General features: G+C 34.6%; 3 protein-coding genes across 8 annotated transcripts; 1 reads left to right on the top strand and 2 right to left on the bottom strand.

Moving 5' to 3' along the window:
- Positions 1–215: 215 nt before the first annotated feature.
- Positions 216–3,068, bottom strand: LOC145733626 (gustatory and odorant receptor 24-like). Of its 2 annotated transcripts, XM_081986532.1 has the most exons (8): positions 2,809–3,068; positions 2,282–2,435; positions 2,008–2,224; positions 1,626–1,951; positions 1,179–1,571; positions 1,057–1,128; positions 914–1,003; positions 216–514 (listed from the first exon to the last, which is right to left on the bottom strand). In XM_081986532.1, the coding sequence occupies exons 2-8, from the start codon at positions 2,402–2,404 to the stop codon at positions 401–403; spliced, it is 1,335 nt and encodes a 444-aa protein (XP_081842658.1). In that variant the 5' UTR covers positions 2,405–2,435; positions 2,809–3,068; the 3' UTR covers positions 216–400. The 2 variants fall into 2 exon arrangements, with proteins under 2 accessions (XP_081842658.1, XP_081842657.1); XM_081986531.1 differs by having other exon boundaries at positions 2,282–3,068.
- Positions 3,069–4,016: 948 nt separating this feature from the next.
- On the bottom strand, positions 4,017–9,333 carry LOC145733627 (uncharacterized). 4 transcript variants are annotated; one of them, XM_081986537.1, is made up of 7 exons: positions 8,672–9,329; positions 8,401–8,516; positions 7,677–7,930; positions 7,371–7,626; positions 5,661–5,820; positions 4,362–4,472; positions 4,017–4,250 (listed from the first exon to the last, which is right to left on the bottom strand). In XM_081986537.1, the coding sequence occupies exons 1-6, from the start codon at positions 9,054–9,056 to the stop codon at positions 4,405–4,407; spliced, it is 1,239 nt and encodes a 412-aa protein (XP_081842663.1). In that variant the 5' UTR covers positions 9,057–9,329; the 3' UTR covers positions 4,017–4,250; positions 4,362–4,404. The 4 variants fall into 4 exon arrangements, with proteins under 4 accessions (XP_081842663.1, XP_081842661.1, XP_081842659.1 ...); XM_081986535.1 differs by lacking the exon at positions 4,362–4,472 and having other exon boundaries at positions 8,672–9,327; XM_081986536.1 differs by lacking the exons at positions 4,017–4,250; positions 4,362–4,472 and adding an exon at positions 6,054–6,300 and having other exon boundaries at positions 5,678–5,820; positions 8,672–9,333.
- A 235-nt stretch (positions 9,334–9,568) lies between these two features.
- On the top strand, positions 9,569–13,248 carry fwe (calcium channel flower). 2 transcript variants are annotated; one of them, XM_081986552.1, is made up of 6 exons: positions 9,569–9,697; positions 9,757–9,877; positions 10,515–10,722; positions 10,782–10,889; positions 11,152–11,319; positions 11,765–11,906. In XM_081986552.1, the coding sequence occupies exons 1-5, from the start codon at positions 9,695–9,697 to the stop codon at positions 11,282–11,284; spliced, it is 573 nt and encodes a 190-aa protein (XP_081842678.1). In that variant the 5' UTR covers positions 9,569–9,694; the 3' UTR covers positions 11,285–11,319; positions 11,765–11,906. The 2 variants fall into 2 exon arrangements, with proteins under 2 accessions (XP_081842678.1, XP_081842677.1); XM_081986551.1 differs by lacking the exon at positions 11,152–11,319 and having other exon boundaries at positions 11,765–13,248.
- Positions 13,249–13,291: the final 43 nt, after the last annotated feature.

Raw genomic sequence — 13,291 nt, 5'->3', positions numbered from 1 at the left:
TGTGAGATTAACAGCAAATTTACAGATATGGAGAGGAGTTTCATTTATTGTTAACTTATGGCAATCCAATTATGAAAAACTTTCTGAAAAAGCATAGTCAAACACCCCCAAGAACCTCACGCTTGGTTGAAAGTAGTGAAGTTATTTTAAGTAAAGATGTCATGAAATTTATGAAAAAACTCCCAGCACAAAGGGATATTAAAACAAAATACAACTTTAACTCAAAAAATATGTTTTATACAAATTATAGTATATTTTTACCATTAAATCAATGTTCTTCGAGTCAAATTTAAAAACAATATTTTTCATTTGCCCCTACTATGCACTAATTGTTACAAATAGTATAATATCACTGCTCTAAATCTATACTAAACCAAAATATACAAAATTTCTAACAAGTTTAACTACTCTTAGTGCTGTTCAATGTAGAATTAGTCAAGTTGTCATTACCTGCCGGAATACTAATCTGGAATTGCAATAGAACAACCAAGTAGGTTACCATAGTTGCCAGTAACTAAAAACAATGGAAAAACTTATTAAACTTTGATGATTTACATACAGGTGTGGTAAATCCAAAAGCGACCATAGGAAAACCGTGTAACGGACAGAGAAACGTAGGTAATTGCATGCGCGGGAGGAAGACAGAAAACGAAAAAAATATCAAGTAGGCCATATTTTTAGCGCGCTGTTGCCAAACGCCGTAAGTAAGTTTGTCGAGGGTATTGAATACTTACGGCGTTTGGCAACAGCGCGCTAAAAATATGACCTACTTGATATTTTTTTCGTTTTCTGTCTTCCTCCCGCGCATGCAATTACCTACGTTTCTCTGTCCGTTACACGGTTTTCCTATGGTCGCTTTTGGATTTACCACACCTGTATAAGTACTCTAATTTTATAGTTCAAAATTACTCACCGACTTAAACAGATTTCGATTAACGTCAAAAAATCCACACAGACACATATCAGTGGGATTCATCTCGGTAGCTCTCAGGAACATATTAATCTATTAATCAGAACCCTCAAACTCTTATTACGTATCAATAACACAAAACTTACTTCTTGCTGGGCTTCTTCGTTTAAAAGAGACAACTCCACCAGCAAAATCTTCTTCTGGAAGTACGTTCTGACCTAAAACCACCTATTAGAGCGGTTTCCAGGTCAGTGAAGTTAAAACTTACACAAGATGAAGCGTAATGGGCTTCGTCGCAAATAAAATACAACATTGTAACGGCCGACACACCGGTGATGGTAAGTCCGATGTCTTTAATACCCATTCCTTCTTGGATTTGCGATAGTAATCCGTAGACGGTAAGTGTAATGACGAAGAATAAATACAAGCACAAAAAGGTAAGTTGGTAACCAAAAGAATTGCCGACGTTTCTAATGATTTTGCTCAGCATCATCCATAAAGATCTATAATCGGCAACTCTGCTTGAATGCTCGGCATTTTTTAATGCAAACTGAAATTCTTCTGCAATTGAAGTAGCCACCTTCCCTATCACGTCACAGTAAATGTACCAAGAACCTCCAATTATATAGGTGACTATGTTTACGTAACAGTATGGTACCACCTGTAATATTAGTTTACATTAAATAATCCACTGTTAATTGATGTGTATACCCACCTGGTAAACGATAAAGTTGGCCATCGTAAAATGAGTAACAACCATTACAACGCAACCCAAAATTAAAAGCACACTTATCAAAATAAGCTGTTTGGATCCCATATCCAAAGTGAGTCGTTTCCGAAACGTTCTGGTGTAAATCCTCTCAAATGCCACAATTTGCGTAAGCACTCCTGCTTGTTTAGATGCTTCATACATTGCAATCACATTCAATGCTACGGGCAACAAATACACTGTGAAGAGGTAGTCAATCACCGCCTCCTCAAACCGCCCCTCAGCATTTCTGGTTATGGTTATGTTAAAATATTTTAAATATCCCAAAAAGCCTGCAATTTATACAGTGTGGACCATACATAATAAAACTTCAGACAAAACCTCTCACCAGCAAGTGAACACAAAAGCATAAACGAGTAAATAATCCACTTTGCAGTGACATGAAACACCGGACCTGACTGAGTTACAGGCATCAGTCCGAATAGTCTTAAAGTGGCATAAGCGGGTTTTAAGCAGGAGAATATTCTACTATTCAGTTCACCACTGTCATCAAAAGCTTCCATGAGATCACCATTAGAATATCGAGGAGGTGGAGCTGGGGCAACCTATATACAATATTAGCACTGTAACTTAGTTTCAAGATGAAAAGTTCAAAACGACACCTTAGTGACTGGATGAACGGTTCTACCATTGTAATATGCACCGGCACCGTCAAGAAATATGTTCTGGTTATCCATTACACCCATCATGGCTGGTGGTAAAGGTGTGCCGTAATTGTTATACATTTCCTTTGTTGCTAGTTTACTGGACTACACACTGAAAGCAATTCAGATGGTAAGTTAATAATTCAAGTGTTCTTCTAAGAATGAATTACGGCTAATAGTGAAACAATTTTGATGGTTTGAGGCTTACTTTAACTTGGTTCCACTTTGATATGAATTGAAACTCTTATTATTGGTTTAACTCAAAATAGAAATGACGTCCTTACATTCTTATTATTGGTTAATGCATGCAGGCAAGGTTCTTATAACGGCCAATTATAGATTGGTTAACGACTAACCTTTACTACATTAGAGAGACAAAAAAATACAAGAAGACGTTGAAGTCATTATATAACTGATAGTTGCCAAACTCGTGTCCCTTATTCCTCTATGTACTAAACATTCAAAGTGGAATAAACTATACTCACCCATCACAAAAGTACAGCACTAAGTTTTACAATAATTACTTAACTGGAATTGTTTTAATGAACTTTAAAGAATATGGAGAACGTTCACTCACAAACACCGTATTCCGATTAACGGTAGAGCGGTCAAATTTGATCCTGTACACGTCGTGCAAGACCCGAATTAATAATTGAAGAAAAGAAAACAGGTCAAGTTCTTAGAAGAAAATGAAAACTCATTAGTTACAAGGTGAAGACCTTTTGAAAGTTTAATTGTTACGCGCCCTATAAACTGACTCACCCTGTATAATAAATTACGGTTGCCGTCTGGCAACATAGAAACCAAATTTTAAATTTTTTCCAAAAAATTGAGAGGGTTGTTACATTTGATAATTTCAGTATTTATTTTTTTACGGACAAACATTTTTCGAAAAAAGCTTTTATAAAATAATAGTTTGCGACTTATCCAGATACACTTATTGTATTTTTTACCCTAAGATAATGCAAAATAACTTCCAAGCCGCAAAAACCATGTAGAAATTGTAAAATCTATGATTAAACCACGTTATAAGAGTACAACAGATGACGTCATACTCTAATAATCAACACACGTTCGGCACCTACTAACCAAAACTGCATAACCTCAAAACACAATCATAACCTAGAAAGTGAGATATTAAGGATGTCAAAAAACAGATGATTCTTGTTTTGAGTACAAAATCAGAATGTTTGGAAAAACCCCAGTCGCTCAACCAAAACCTTTAAACTTATCTATAGAAGAAATAGTAGAAGACATCGAAGCAGTTTACCTGGACGAACAGCAACGCAACAAATTGTATAGTTGCCTGGACCACATACCCCCTCACAATGACCAGTTAGCCAAAGTGGAAGGATTTATGAACAGTACAGACAATTTAGAGGATATTAAGAAGAAATTGGACTCACTCATACAGGATGTTGACGGATTAGTGAATGAAGTCAATAAGAAAGTTGCTAGTATTCAGAAAACTGTTACTGATTACTCTAAATCAACCAGAGATTTGTAGATAATGTAATGAGATCAAAAGACTAAAAGAAGTTGTTCTTTTTGTAGTTGTATATACTTTAATAAACTGAAAGATTTACAGAGTTTTGACTTTTTGACCGAATTCTCACCCATATATGAATACTAGATTTTTAAGTGTTGATTTTCTATTTCTTGGGCATAAACATAAAATCATAAATGCTCAAAATGCTTTTCAGAATTTTATTTGTATAAATACACACACATTGGTGGGTTAAAGTTATTTACTGTACCATAATTGCTTAATCTATAAAGTTCTGCCTTTACTACATAAAGAGTAAATAAACTAAAATAATTGTAAATCTAATACCAGTTTAATGTTCAGTTGCAAGCCTCGGAAGATTCATTGATGCCCACATATCATTTTGCACGTTACTGTTGGAAAAGTATAAACAACAGGAACCTACAAATAACAAATTACCTAAATCCTTAAAAAAAAACAATTTTAATTAATCCACCACCTTTGCTAACTGAATGAAAAAAGCAGTTTGTGTAAGAAATTTATAAAAAATACCTGGGGGTTAATCAAAATGGGTGATGAGTGCTTACATCCGTAATTATTCTATATAAATAGTGTCGGTATTGTCTGCATGATAAAAGCACACCATACACGGATGTTTTAGCCCTAAAAAACAATGACACATTAGAGGAAGAGAAGAAAGCAGATTAAGAAAGTTTGTACCTTGTATAGAATTGTTAGTGTGGTTATTCCCCAGTTCCAAGCGGCAGAAATTGTCCACAAAATGTTTACACAGAAACTGTACAAGTTTGAACTATTCTGGACTAAATAGGCTTTACTGCAATACATATTATTTTAGGTTGTTAACAATTTTAACAAAAATTGTTTAAAGTCGTGACAGGATTAAAACTACTCTGTCTCCTAACAACATTTATTTAACGTACGTGTAAAGGTGTGTACATATTAAGTCAAAATTGGACGGAACAAAGTCTATAAGATATGTTGTTTAAGTACACTTTCATCTTCTAAATCACTGACTAAAACAAGATCCATAAATATAACGTTAATAACCGTATAGAATAATATGCTCTAAAAGCAACAAACTAACCTGGTTAATATCACTTTAATACGTATACTTTAGTCATAAATGGACGAAAATTGAGATACAGGGGGTTCCAGGTGTAAGATCAGTATCAATCAATGTGAACGAGAAAAAGCAGCTATTTTCAGGTACTTTATAATCGTGTCGCATCCTTTTGATGCGTTTAAATGGAATTTGAATAATAAATAAATAACAATAATAATATATGATTAAAATTAAGTACGGTCAGTAAGTTTGAACTTAAATCCTATGAATTGTAAGTACAATATTCAAGATATAAAGTTTTTGCCACCTAATTTGAAGCAAAAAACCACCACCATAAGTAGAAAAGTTAAGCAACAAGATGTCCCACATGTAACAGAAGAGATGCACTTAAAAATTCTATTTACAGATCAGTTTTAAACTCTTAAGAGTGCCGTTCGGGAACAGCAAATAAAGTATCAATTAAATTAACTTTAAAAATTCAAAGTTTGCTTCTATCCAGTAGCTAGTAATAATTCTGATAAATTCTACTTCTGGAATTGACCAATTTTTCTTAAACACCTACTGGAGCCTGCATGGAACAGACACCAACAAATTTTTATAAAAAAAATCACATTTATGTAGTAATGGTTGAGTGCAAGTAAAACTTATAGAGATTAAACCCCGCTATTGCACATGACACCCTAAGAAATTGCGGTTCGAAGAATTACCGAACATAGATGGAGCAGTTTGATCCGGCAAATAAAAGAAAGACTTTAAAGTCAACTTGCCTTGCGGTTTGCAGTGCAAATGTTCCTCAATGTACTGGCACGGACAGGTTTGTGAGGCACAGTGGCGTCCTCCTGAAGATGGGGGACTTTGCAGTAAACCGCGCACGCGATCGCGGCCCCAACGCGACGCGTAACGCAGATATAACAATGTGGAACGTTCCTGAAATCAATTTTTTTTTTGTTAGTTGAGTAGGTTGGGTTTAAAAACATTTTCACTGACAAACATGCCTGAAGTGAAAGTGTTTTCATACTCAACTAAACCAGTGAAAGTGTAAGTTATATTAAAATAAAAGGCCTGCACCGATAAAAAAATAAATTGTGCTAAAAAACCGCCATCCACACGGATTAACAACCAACCAAGCACAAATAAGAAGGAATAAAATAAAACGTTACATCAATAAATCCCCAGACGGGCCATAAACCTGGACCAAATGGGGCAACAATCCCTCTGATCGTCCAAGGGCGTCGTCTTGTTGGCTAAAATGTCCTCGACGTACTGACAGGGACACAAACCGCTCTGGATATGACGCGGATTGGCCGGATTACCCAGTATTTCGTCGATCGTCCAGTCTAAACGTCTGCGCAAGAAATCCTTACCCCATCTTTGAATATAGCGCAAGTAGAGTTGCTCGGAACGACCCTGAAGGAGGGTACAAAGTCACAGAGATAGCGGAAAGGTACAGACGAATGAGAAATTCAGGATGTGCAAAACTGTATTTATGCAAGTTGAGATCAAACCACATTCTGGCCATAGTTGAATAGATGATTGCTTAGTTAATTAAACTGAACAGAAAAATTTTAAAATATACTTTAACACCCAATTTAGAGCCCCTAGATTGAAAGTTATGAAATAACAAACTTTGGTACAATGGTGTTGTATTACTGAAACCTTTTATAGAGACACCCTCTGTGATTTGGTATGGTTCAAACTGTAGAAGTTAAATTAAGGAAGCAAAATATCAGACGCACGTAATTGCGTATTTTGGAGTGGTGGATGAAAAGGATTTGCAAGAAAAAATCATTGAGGACTACCATTATACATTCTGCATAAATTTATCTACGGTTCCAGCGAGCTTTAAAACCAATCTACACATAAAATATTACAAAGCAAGAGGATTGTGTATTTAGGTTAGTATAAGTAAAAACACCACTCCAAAAACTGCAACAGTTACAAAGCAAATCTACTGTATTTGCAAAAATATTGGATTCAATAGTACTCAATATTTAACTGTATATCCTATACATATCGAATATGCGGACGATTTAACACTTAGATTAGATCGAGATTAACAACATTATGATAACTGTACAGTTGAGGATATGTTAATTTAAAAATATTACACTTTATAATGTTTGCAACACCAATAAAAGCGACTATTATTGAAAATGGGGTTCAAAAAGGTATCAAACTGTGTCTGAAGTGGACTACCATTAATTTTGTAATGTATATAATAGCTGGTATTAAATGCTTTCCAAACCGGTTTTAAACGTGTCAAATAACACTGAAAACAATACATTTAGGAAATTTTAAATAAACAGTTCAAGGTGTTTTACCTATTAGAGCTAAAAATCGACATTTTCTTATAACCTGAAATCAGAGAGACAAACAATTGCAATTTTTATGCTTAGACCAACATTCCACAATAAAACTACACCAAGATTCATCTAAAATCACTACAAACGGCGAAGAACCAGCAAACTGACACTCACCTGTTTTCGAGATAATCTAGTGGTCCTGCTACCCTGAATTACGATATCATTGGCGGTAATATCCATTCGTTGCTCCCACCCACTCGCCGGATCTCGCTCCTGTTGATCGATGTGAATCTGCAAATGATTAATACAGGGAGCGGAATCCATGTAAATAAAGCACAGGTTGACTTTGTGACAGGAAATCTTTCCCCGGTCATCCAAGGCTAATACTATTTTGTGACGAAGTAGTTGTTTGTTAACGTGAGCCAAACACCTAAAAAAAATCCTCTATAAACCACTGTTTGAGTTAAAAATCCTGTGTACCTTTCTAAATTTCTTTGCAGCTTAAACTTTATGTACATAGACAAAAATATGGCAGCAGCATTCAAAACCAGCCAACCAATTCCCAATCCGAATAGGGTCAGGCCATTGGTGCCAGAAAAAAGTAAACCTAACAGTACGATGAAAGCAAGGGTAACCCATATCACCAAAATTCTTTTGTAACAAATATTGTACATGGTAAATCTGACGTCGTTGACTAACAGTTCCATAGCTTGGACGTATTCTTCTACAGTTAACTAAAAACAAATTGAACCATCATAGTATGAATAATGTTTTACACAAAAGTTACATTCAGTAACTGAACTCATTACATACTTCAATCAGGTGACTACTTTGAAAACCAATTAAAGCTAAAATTAGTTTACTATTGAATTATTACCTTAGTCACGGTTTAATTGTTTTCATTTAAGGTAGTATTAACCATTTGCCAGGTGCATTTGTAGATTGCCAGCCTATGACTGGTGTTACAGTTTAATGTGAAATAATCTTTGTGCAAATATAAATAGCTTTTTAGGCCTGAAACTTTTACTGCTCCCAGTAATAAGGATATCAAGGCAGCTGCCTGTTTGATAATATATTTTAGTGGATTTTTTTGCTATACCCTGATAAACTTACAGACTTTGAATTCAAAAAATTCAAAATCCAATTTGTCTTATTACTTCCAACTTTGGTCAATATTTTTATGTGCCTAGTATAGCCTACTTACTGTTAGTCCCTGAGCCATCAATTCTTCAGGTACCAATTCTGGACGAAATACTGCTGGAGTAACCCATGGAAATCGAGAATTTACAGGCAAAAGAGTTACAATAATATCTCCATTTGCTGCAAATAAATTAAAAAGATGCAAATCAAAGAACAATATTTGAGGGCAAAGTAATAAATGCAGTTTACTATTAAGTATTAGTTAGTTATCAATATGTTTACATCAAATTACTTCAAAAGTCTTCTACAGCACATTAACCATAAAAATAACTTACAAAAACCCTGTCTTATGGGTTCCACAGTAGCTACTGGCAATTCCACATTTCTCAATGGTTTAGGATCAAGAACTGCAACATTATTGCCTGTAGTTTCAGTCAGTGATCTGCTGAGGCTCCTTTCCAAATTGACCTGAACACTCTCAGTCGACAAAACAGCAGGAGAATCATCTTGCAGAGGATCTTTGGCTTTTTGGGCAACCTTTTTTGGCGGTTTCTCAAGTTTTACTTGGGCGACATCATTTTTCTCTGGAGTACTATTAGACACTGGCTTTGGTTCCCTTTCATCATCAAACTTTACCCAAGTTTTTGGTGCTGGGTCAGGTACTGGGGCTACTGTGTCTGTACGGCCTTCTTCCACTTTTACCGGGGTAGTATCACCCATTTTTGGAGAGTTTCACTAGTTTTATCACACTTTAAAGGCACTTGAGTAAATTTAGGACAAGTATTAAACCAAAAGTAGCACAACCATAATGGAGCAAAGGGTGCGGCGCGATTGGTTTGTTTAATGGAACGAATTTAACGTTACCATGGACGGAATTAGTTCAATTCATAAAATCCGACAGGTTGAGTCAGGTGAGCTGGCAATTTACTTTTAAAATTAAAATTCAAAACATCAACAAAGGTTTCAGCCGGTCACGTGATACACCTGCATTTTTGAATCATTAATGACTACAGGACCGCACTTACATAATAAATAAATAATTTATCACTTTATTAAAAAAAACAGTATTAACGGTTAATACTTTGTTAGTGAAATACACATTTAAATTATTGTGTTGTTAGCAAGTGGTTACGGAAACAATAATTTTAATAAAAAACTAAGGGGTTTAAAACTAACAAAATAGTAATCCGAACCTGGTATTGGAGGCTTCAAAGTTTCTAGCGTTCGCTACTTTACCGGCTGTGTCAAAAAATGGTGTTGACATTGACAACGTCATATGTCATTGTGTCAATACGTTAGTGTTTGCTGTTGTGGTTGTTGTCTCTGACTGCTGATTCTTTTGGGAATTTTTTAGCAAAATGGTATTAAAACAAAGTGTTTTTCCAGAAATTATTACTAACATTATGTGGTTTTGTTGCAGTCGTTCCAGGAAAGAATGTCGGCTTTAATGGCCCGACCGGGACAGGATCCAGTTTCCAAAGATGACATCCCTTGGTGGTTGAAATTTGCAGGCAGGGGGGTTGGAACTGTGGGTGGATTTAGTAAGTTATGTTTAAGCATATTGGGTGGTGTTTATCGACTTTCGAATTGTTTCTGGATAATCTAGACTGGAAATTGGACACTGTACCATGTCATCATTTTCCACTTTTGATAATCCATAATTTATAGAGACAGACAAACCAAGTGACATGCAAAAAAAAATGTTCTGGATATTGTCACTGAAAATTGCTTGTTACTTGCATGTTTAAATAGTGACTCAAACTTCAAGCATACACTGAATTGAGTTGAGGATGAGACAAGTAATGAGTATCACTTCCATATTGTTTAATTATTAATAAATCATTTGTGTGAGTTTTAGTGTAAATTAATTAGCTGCATATTCATATACTTTTGGACATATCCTGGTTCAAATTTTTGTATTTGAGATATCCTGTGCATCTAACTGACCTTAATGTAAACAAAATTACTAACAGATTTATTGATTTTCTGGTGGAGCATTTACATTTATGACTTTTTAGTAGTGCTAGTATAAGGCTCCATTCACTATTATTATAAAATTGAAAATATACCTACCTAAGTTAATAAATCCACAAGTAAGTCACATTAACATTGATAAATTTAGGTAACTTCATAAAAATACCAACCACTCTTTATTCTAAGACAAATAATCATTTTTAGTTGCCATATTCTTGGGAGTATGGTGCTGTGTAGGAATACTATTGGCAAATGTAGGAGCATTAATAGCAGGGATGTGGCAGATTGTAGCTGGTTTTATTGTTTTATGTGTGGAAGCTCCTTGCTGCTGTATGTTTATTGATCATGTCCAAAGAATCAGTGATATGGTTGATAGCAGACCATACTGGAATAGGGCTCTGGTATATGTTATGTAAGTTTCCAATGATTTTACAAATATGTGTTTTGAAAATATTTATGAATTTTTTACAGTATTGCCATCCCACCAATTATCATTAACATAGGTCTGGCTACCATTTTTGGAAGTGGGCTTATTTTTACCACTGGAATTATTTATGGTATGATGGCCCTTGGAAGAAAGTAAGTCACTGTTAGAATTTTAGTTGTGATGGTTATGTTTTAATAACTTTGGTATTAACTGAATGTTTTTGTGCTGTCACTGAAGTTTATTAAATCATACATTGATGCTTTCAAAGATGTATAAATGTATGTATTTAATAAACAACTTCCATACATGGGTTCAACAGTATTAACTAAAAGTGGGTTGTGGGGCTGTTTTACTATATCAAACGCACTAACAATGCGGCATTTACTGAAATTTCACACTGTGCTGATCAAAAAGGGCGTCGAGAGAAGACATGGCCGCGGTAGCTTCACCGCATTTGGCAACGTCGCCAACAGGCATGGGTGGGCGCCCCACTGATATGCAGAAGGCCACCCTTATGGAAGACCCTGACGTATGGCGTCCCACGTAAAATGGGACACATTGGGGTCGCTAATTTGTCTCAGTGTAGGGAGAACTTCTTTTTTTATTGCCTGCGCGCTTTCCTGCTTGCTTGAGTGTTGATGTATCTTGTAGAAATTATTGAAAAAATCTTTGTAGGTTATTTTATTAATGGAATGAAATTGTGGTCACAGAAAAAATAGTTCAACAAAGTAAACACTTAGTAAAGTTCTTTAAATGCTTTCTGCTTCATACACAATAAACTACTACTAACTGTTTTATTGTTGCATGCGTAATGAAGCTTTTTAGGAGACATATTCCCAGTTTTTTCTACACTTTTTGTTTATAATTTGATAGTAGCATATAGTTTGTAGGTAAGTTGCATGCTTTAAAAGTATGACAGTTTAGCTTCTCTTGTAAAGTAAGTTTTGCATCTTCAACGCATTTTAGCGTTTTTATAGAGTTAACTTATTGGTAACCTTGTATGTGAAGGTGCTAATTTTATTTTTAGGGCGACTGCTGAAGAGATGCGTCAAGCAGCCGCCGCCGCTGAGGCCAGTCGACAAGGGGGCGTAGCCCCGTCGTCCAACATGCGCTCTAATCTCGTAGCGAACGCTCAACCCATCAGTTTTACAGGCGCCCCCGTATTTGACAGTAACGTATGATCGTGAGTCCCCCCTAATTGATCTCGGTTCCTTTTTGATTTAGTTTTAGCAAGATGTTTGAGTCTGATTCACCTTCCAGTTTATCTCCCTCATTTCCCACCCTTCCTTCTAGTATTTTATTGTCTATTTATGTTTTATTAATAAGGTATACATAGCATTTTAAACGTAAGGTTTGAAAAAAGTATAAACATTCAGTGCAAATGGATATTGAAGATTTCAGTTGAGATTATTATCTTCAGTGATTATAGTCGTATTAGAGATTGTTGTAGGAAATGCTAAGGTGTCTTAGATAGTTCAATTAATATGCCCTTACCGTAGTTAATCATAACTCCAAAATGCCCCAAATATTCAGAACAGCACTTTTGTCTTGACAAATTTAAGTGAACATATCTAATTCCAAGTTTTGTAATGGATGTACCTGCCTAAATAATATATGTATATGAAGTGATTTAAAATAAATAACAAGTACTGATGAAATTAATAATTTTTGTCAATATCACAAGAATATTGGCAAATAAACCAAACTGGGTAGGAGATACTGGTCATTATTGATTCACAATTATCATTAATTGAGATTTTTTTACTGTTTGAAGCACTTGTTCTGTTTTCTTTTAAAAAGTAGCGAAGTTATATGCTCAATTATGTTATAGCACACGATAATTTCAAGTTTAATGTAAGACATTCCAACTAAATTTTAACTTTTTCGAACATATTATAAAATTCTAGTCCTACTTACTAATTGGATATTCGAATTAAGTGAGGTTACATACACATGTAAGTTTCAGATTATTGGAGTGACCACTATACAAAAATATTCCAATAAAAATACTTCCATTGTTGAAATGTTTGCTAAATTAATCGTTAAGTGACTTGTTATACTTGTGGTGTTTCAGAAGATAGTTGCAAAATTGTGTGTAAGTAAAAGTTAAATAAAACTGTTGTACTCTATTTTTATATAAAATTGTGGTGGAAACGTTTTATTTAACTTTTTTCATATTGGAGTATAATATTTGTAAGTTTACATTTAATAATATGGAGCCTGTAGTGATTGTAGTAGGAATCTTTATTATATTGTAAAAATGCACCATTCGCAGTAACTTGCCAAATAATCGAAATTTTAGGAACATTTTTTCCATAAACTTGGTTCTCGACTTTGAATAATGTCCCAACAGCTTACAATTTAAATTTAAGGCTCCTGAATGTAAAAGACTTAATATGTAATTTAAATAGAAACGATGCTTATAAAACATTAATTATTATTAATTGTCATGATAGTATTAATGTGATGTAAAAATGTATTGTTATAGTAGCAATAAAGATGCTAATATTAGTAGTGTTTTTCAGTTTAAAAGTACCGCTAAAATCACTTACAA

Source organism: Ips typographus, linkage group LG9 (genome assembly GCF_016097725.1).
Source record: "Ips typographus isolate SLU linkage group LG9, UJ_Ityp_2.0, whole genome shotgun sequence".
NCBI classification, from domain to species: Eukaryota; Metazoa; Arthropoda; class Insecta; order Coleoptera; family Curculionidae; genus Ips; species Ips typographus.
Note: the sequence above shows the minus strand (reverse complement) of the source record. Positions and strands in the feature narration are given on the sequence as shown.

Bases quoted from the DNA above. Each gene is read 5' to 3' on its own strand.
- LOC145733626 (XM_081986531.1), bottom strand. From the start codon at position 2,404: ATGTATAACAATTACGGCACACCTTTACCACCAGCCATGATGGGTGTA. The intron at 2,225-2,281 runs GTGTCGTTTTGA...TATTGTATATAG, and splicing joins CCGTTCATCCAGTCACTAAG to GTTGCCCCAGCTCCACCTCC. The intron at 1,004-1,056 runs GTAAGTTTTGTG...TCTGATTAATAG, and splicing joins ACGAAGAAGCCCAGCAAGAA to ATTAATATGTTCCTGAGAGC.
- LOC145733627 (XM_081986533.1), bottom strand. From the start codon at position 9,056: ATGGGTGATACTACCCCGGTAAAAGTGGAAGAAGGCCGTACAGACACA. The intron at 8,517-8,671 runs GTAAGTTATTTT...ATTTATTTGCAG, and splicing joins ACCCATAAGACAGGGTTTTT to CAAATGGAGATATTATTGTA. The intron at 7,931-8,400 runs GTAAGTAGGCTA...ATTTGTTTTTAG, and splicing joins TGATGGCTCAGGGACTAACA to TTAACTGTAGAAGAATACGT.
- fwe (XM_081986551.1), top strand. The intron at 9,878-10,514 runs GTAAGTTATGTT...AATCATTTTTAG, and splicing joins TGGAACTGTGGGTGGATTTA to TTGCCATATTCTTGGGAGTA. The intron at 10,890-11,764 runs GTAAGTCACTGT...TTTTATTTTTAG, and splicing joins ATGATGGCCCTTGGAAGAAA to GGCGACTGCTGAAGAGATGC.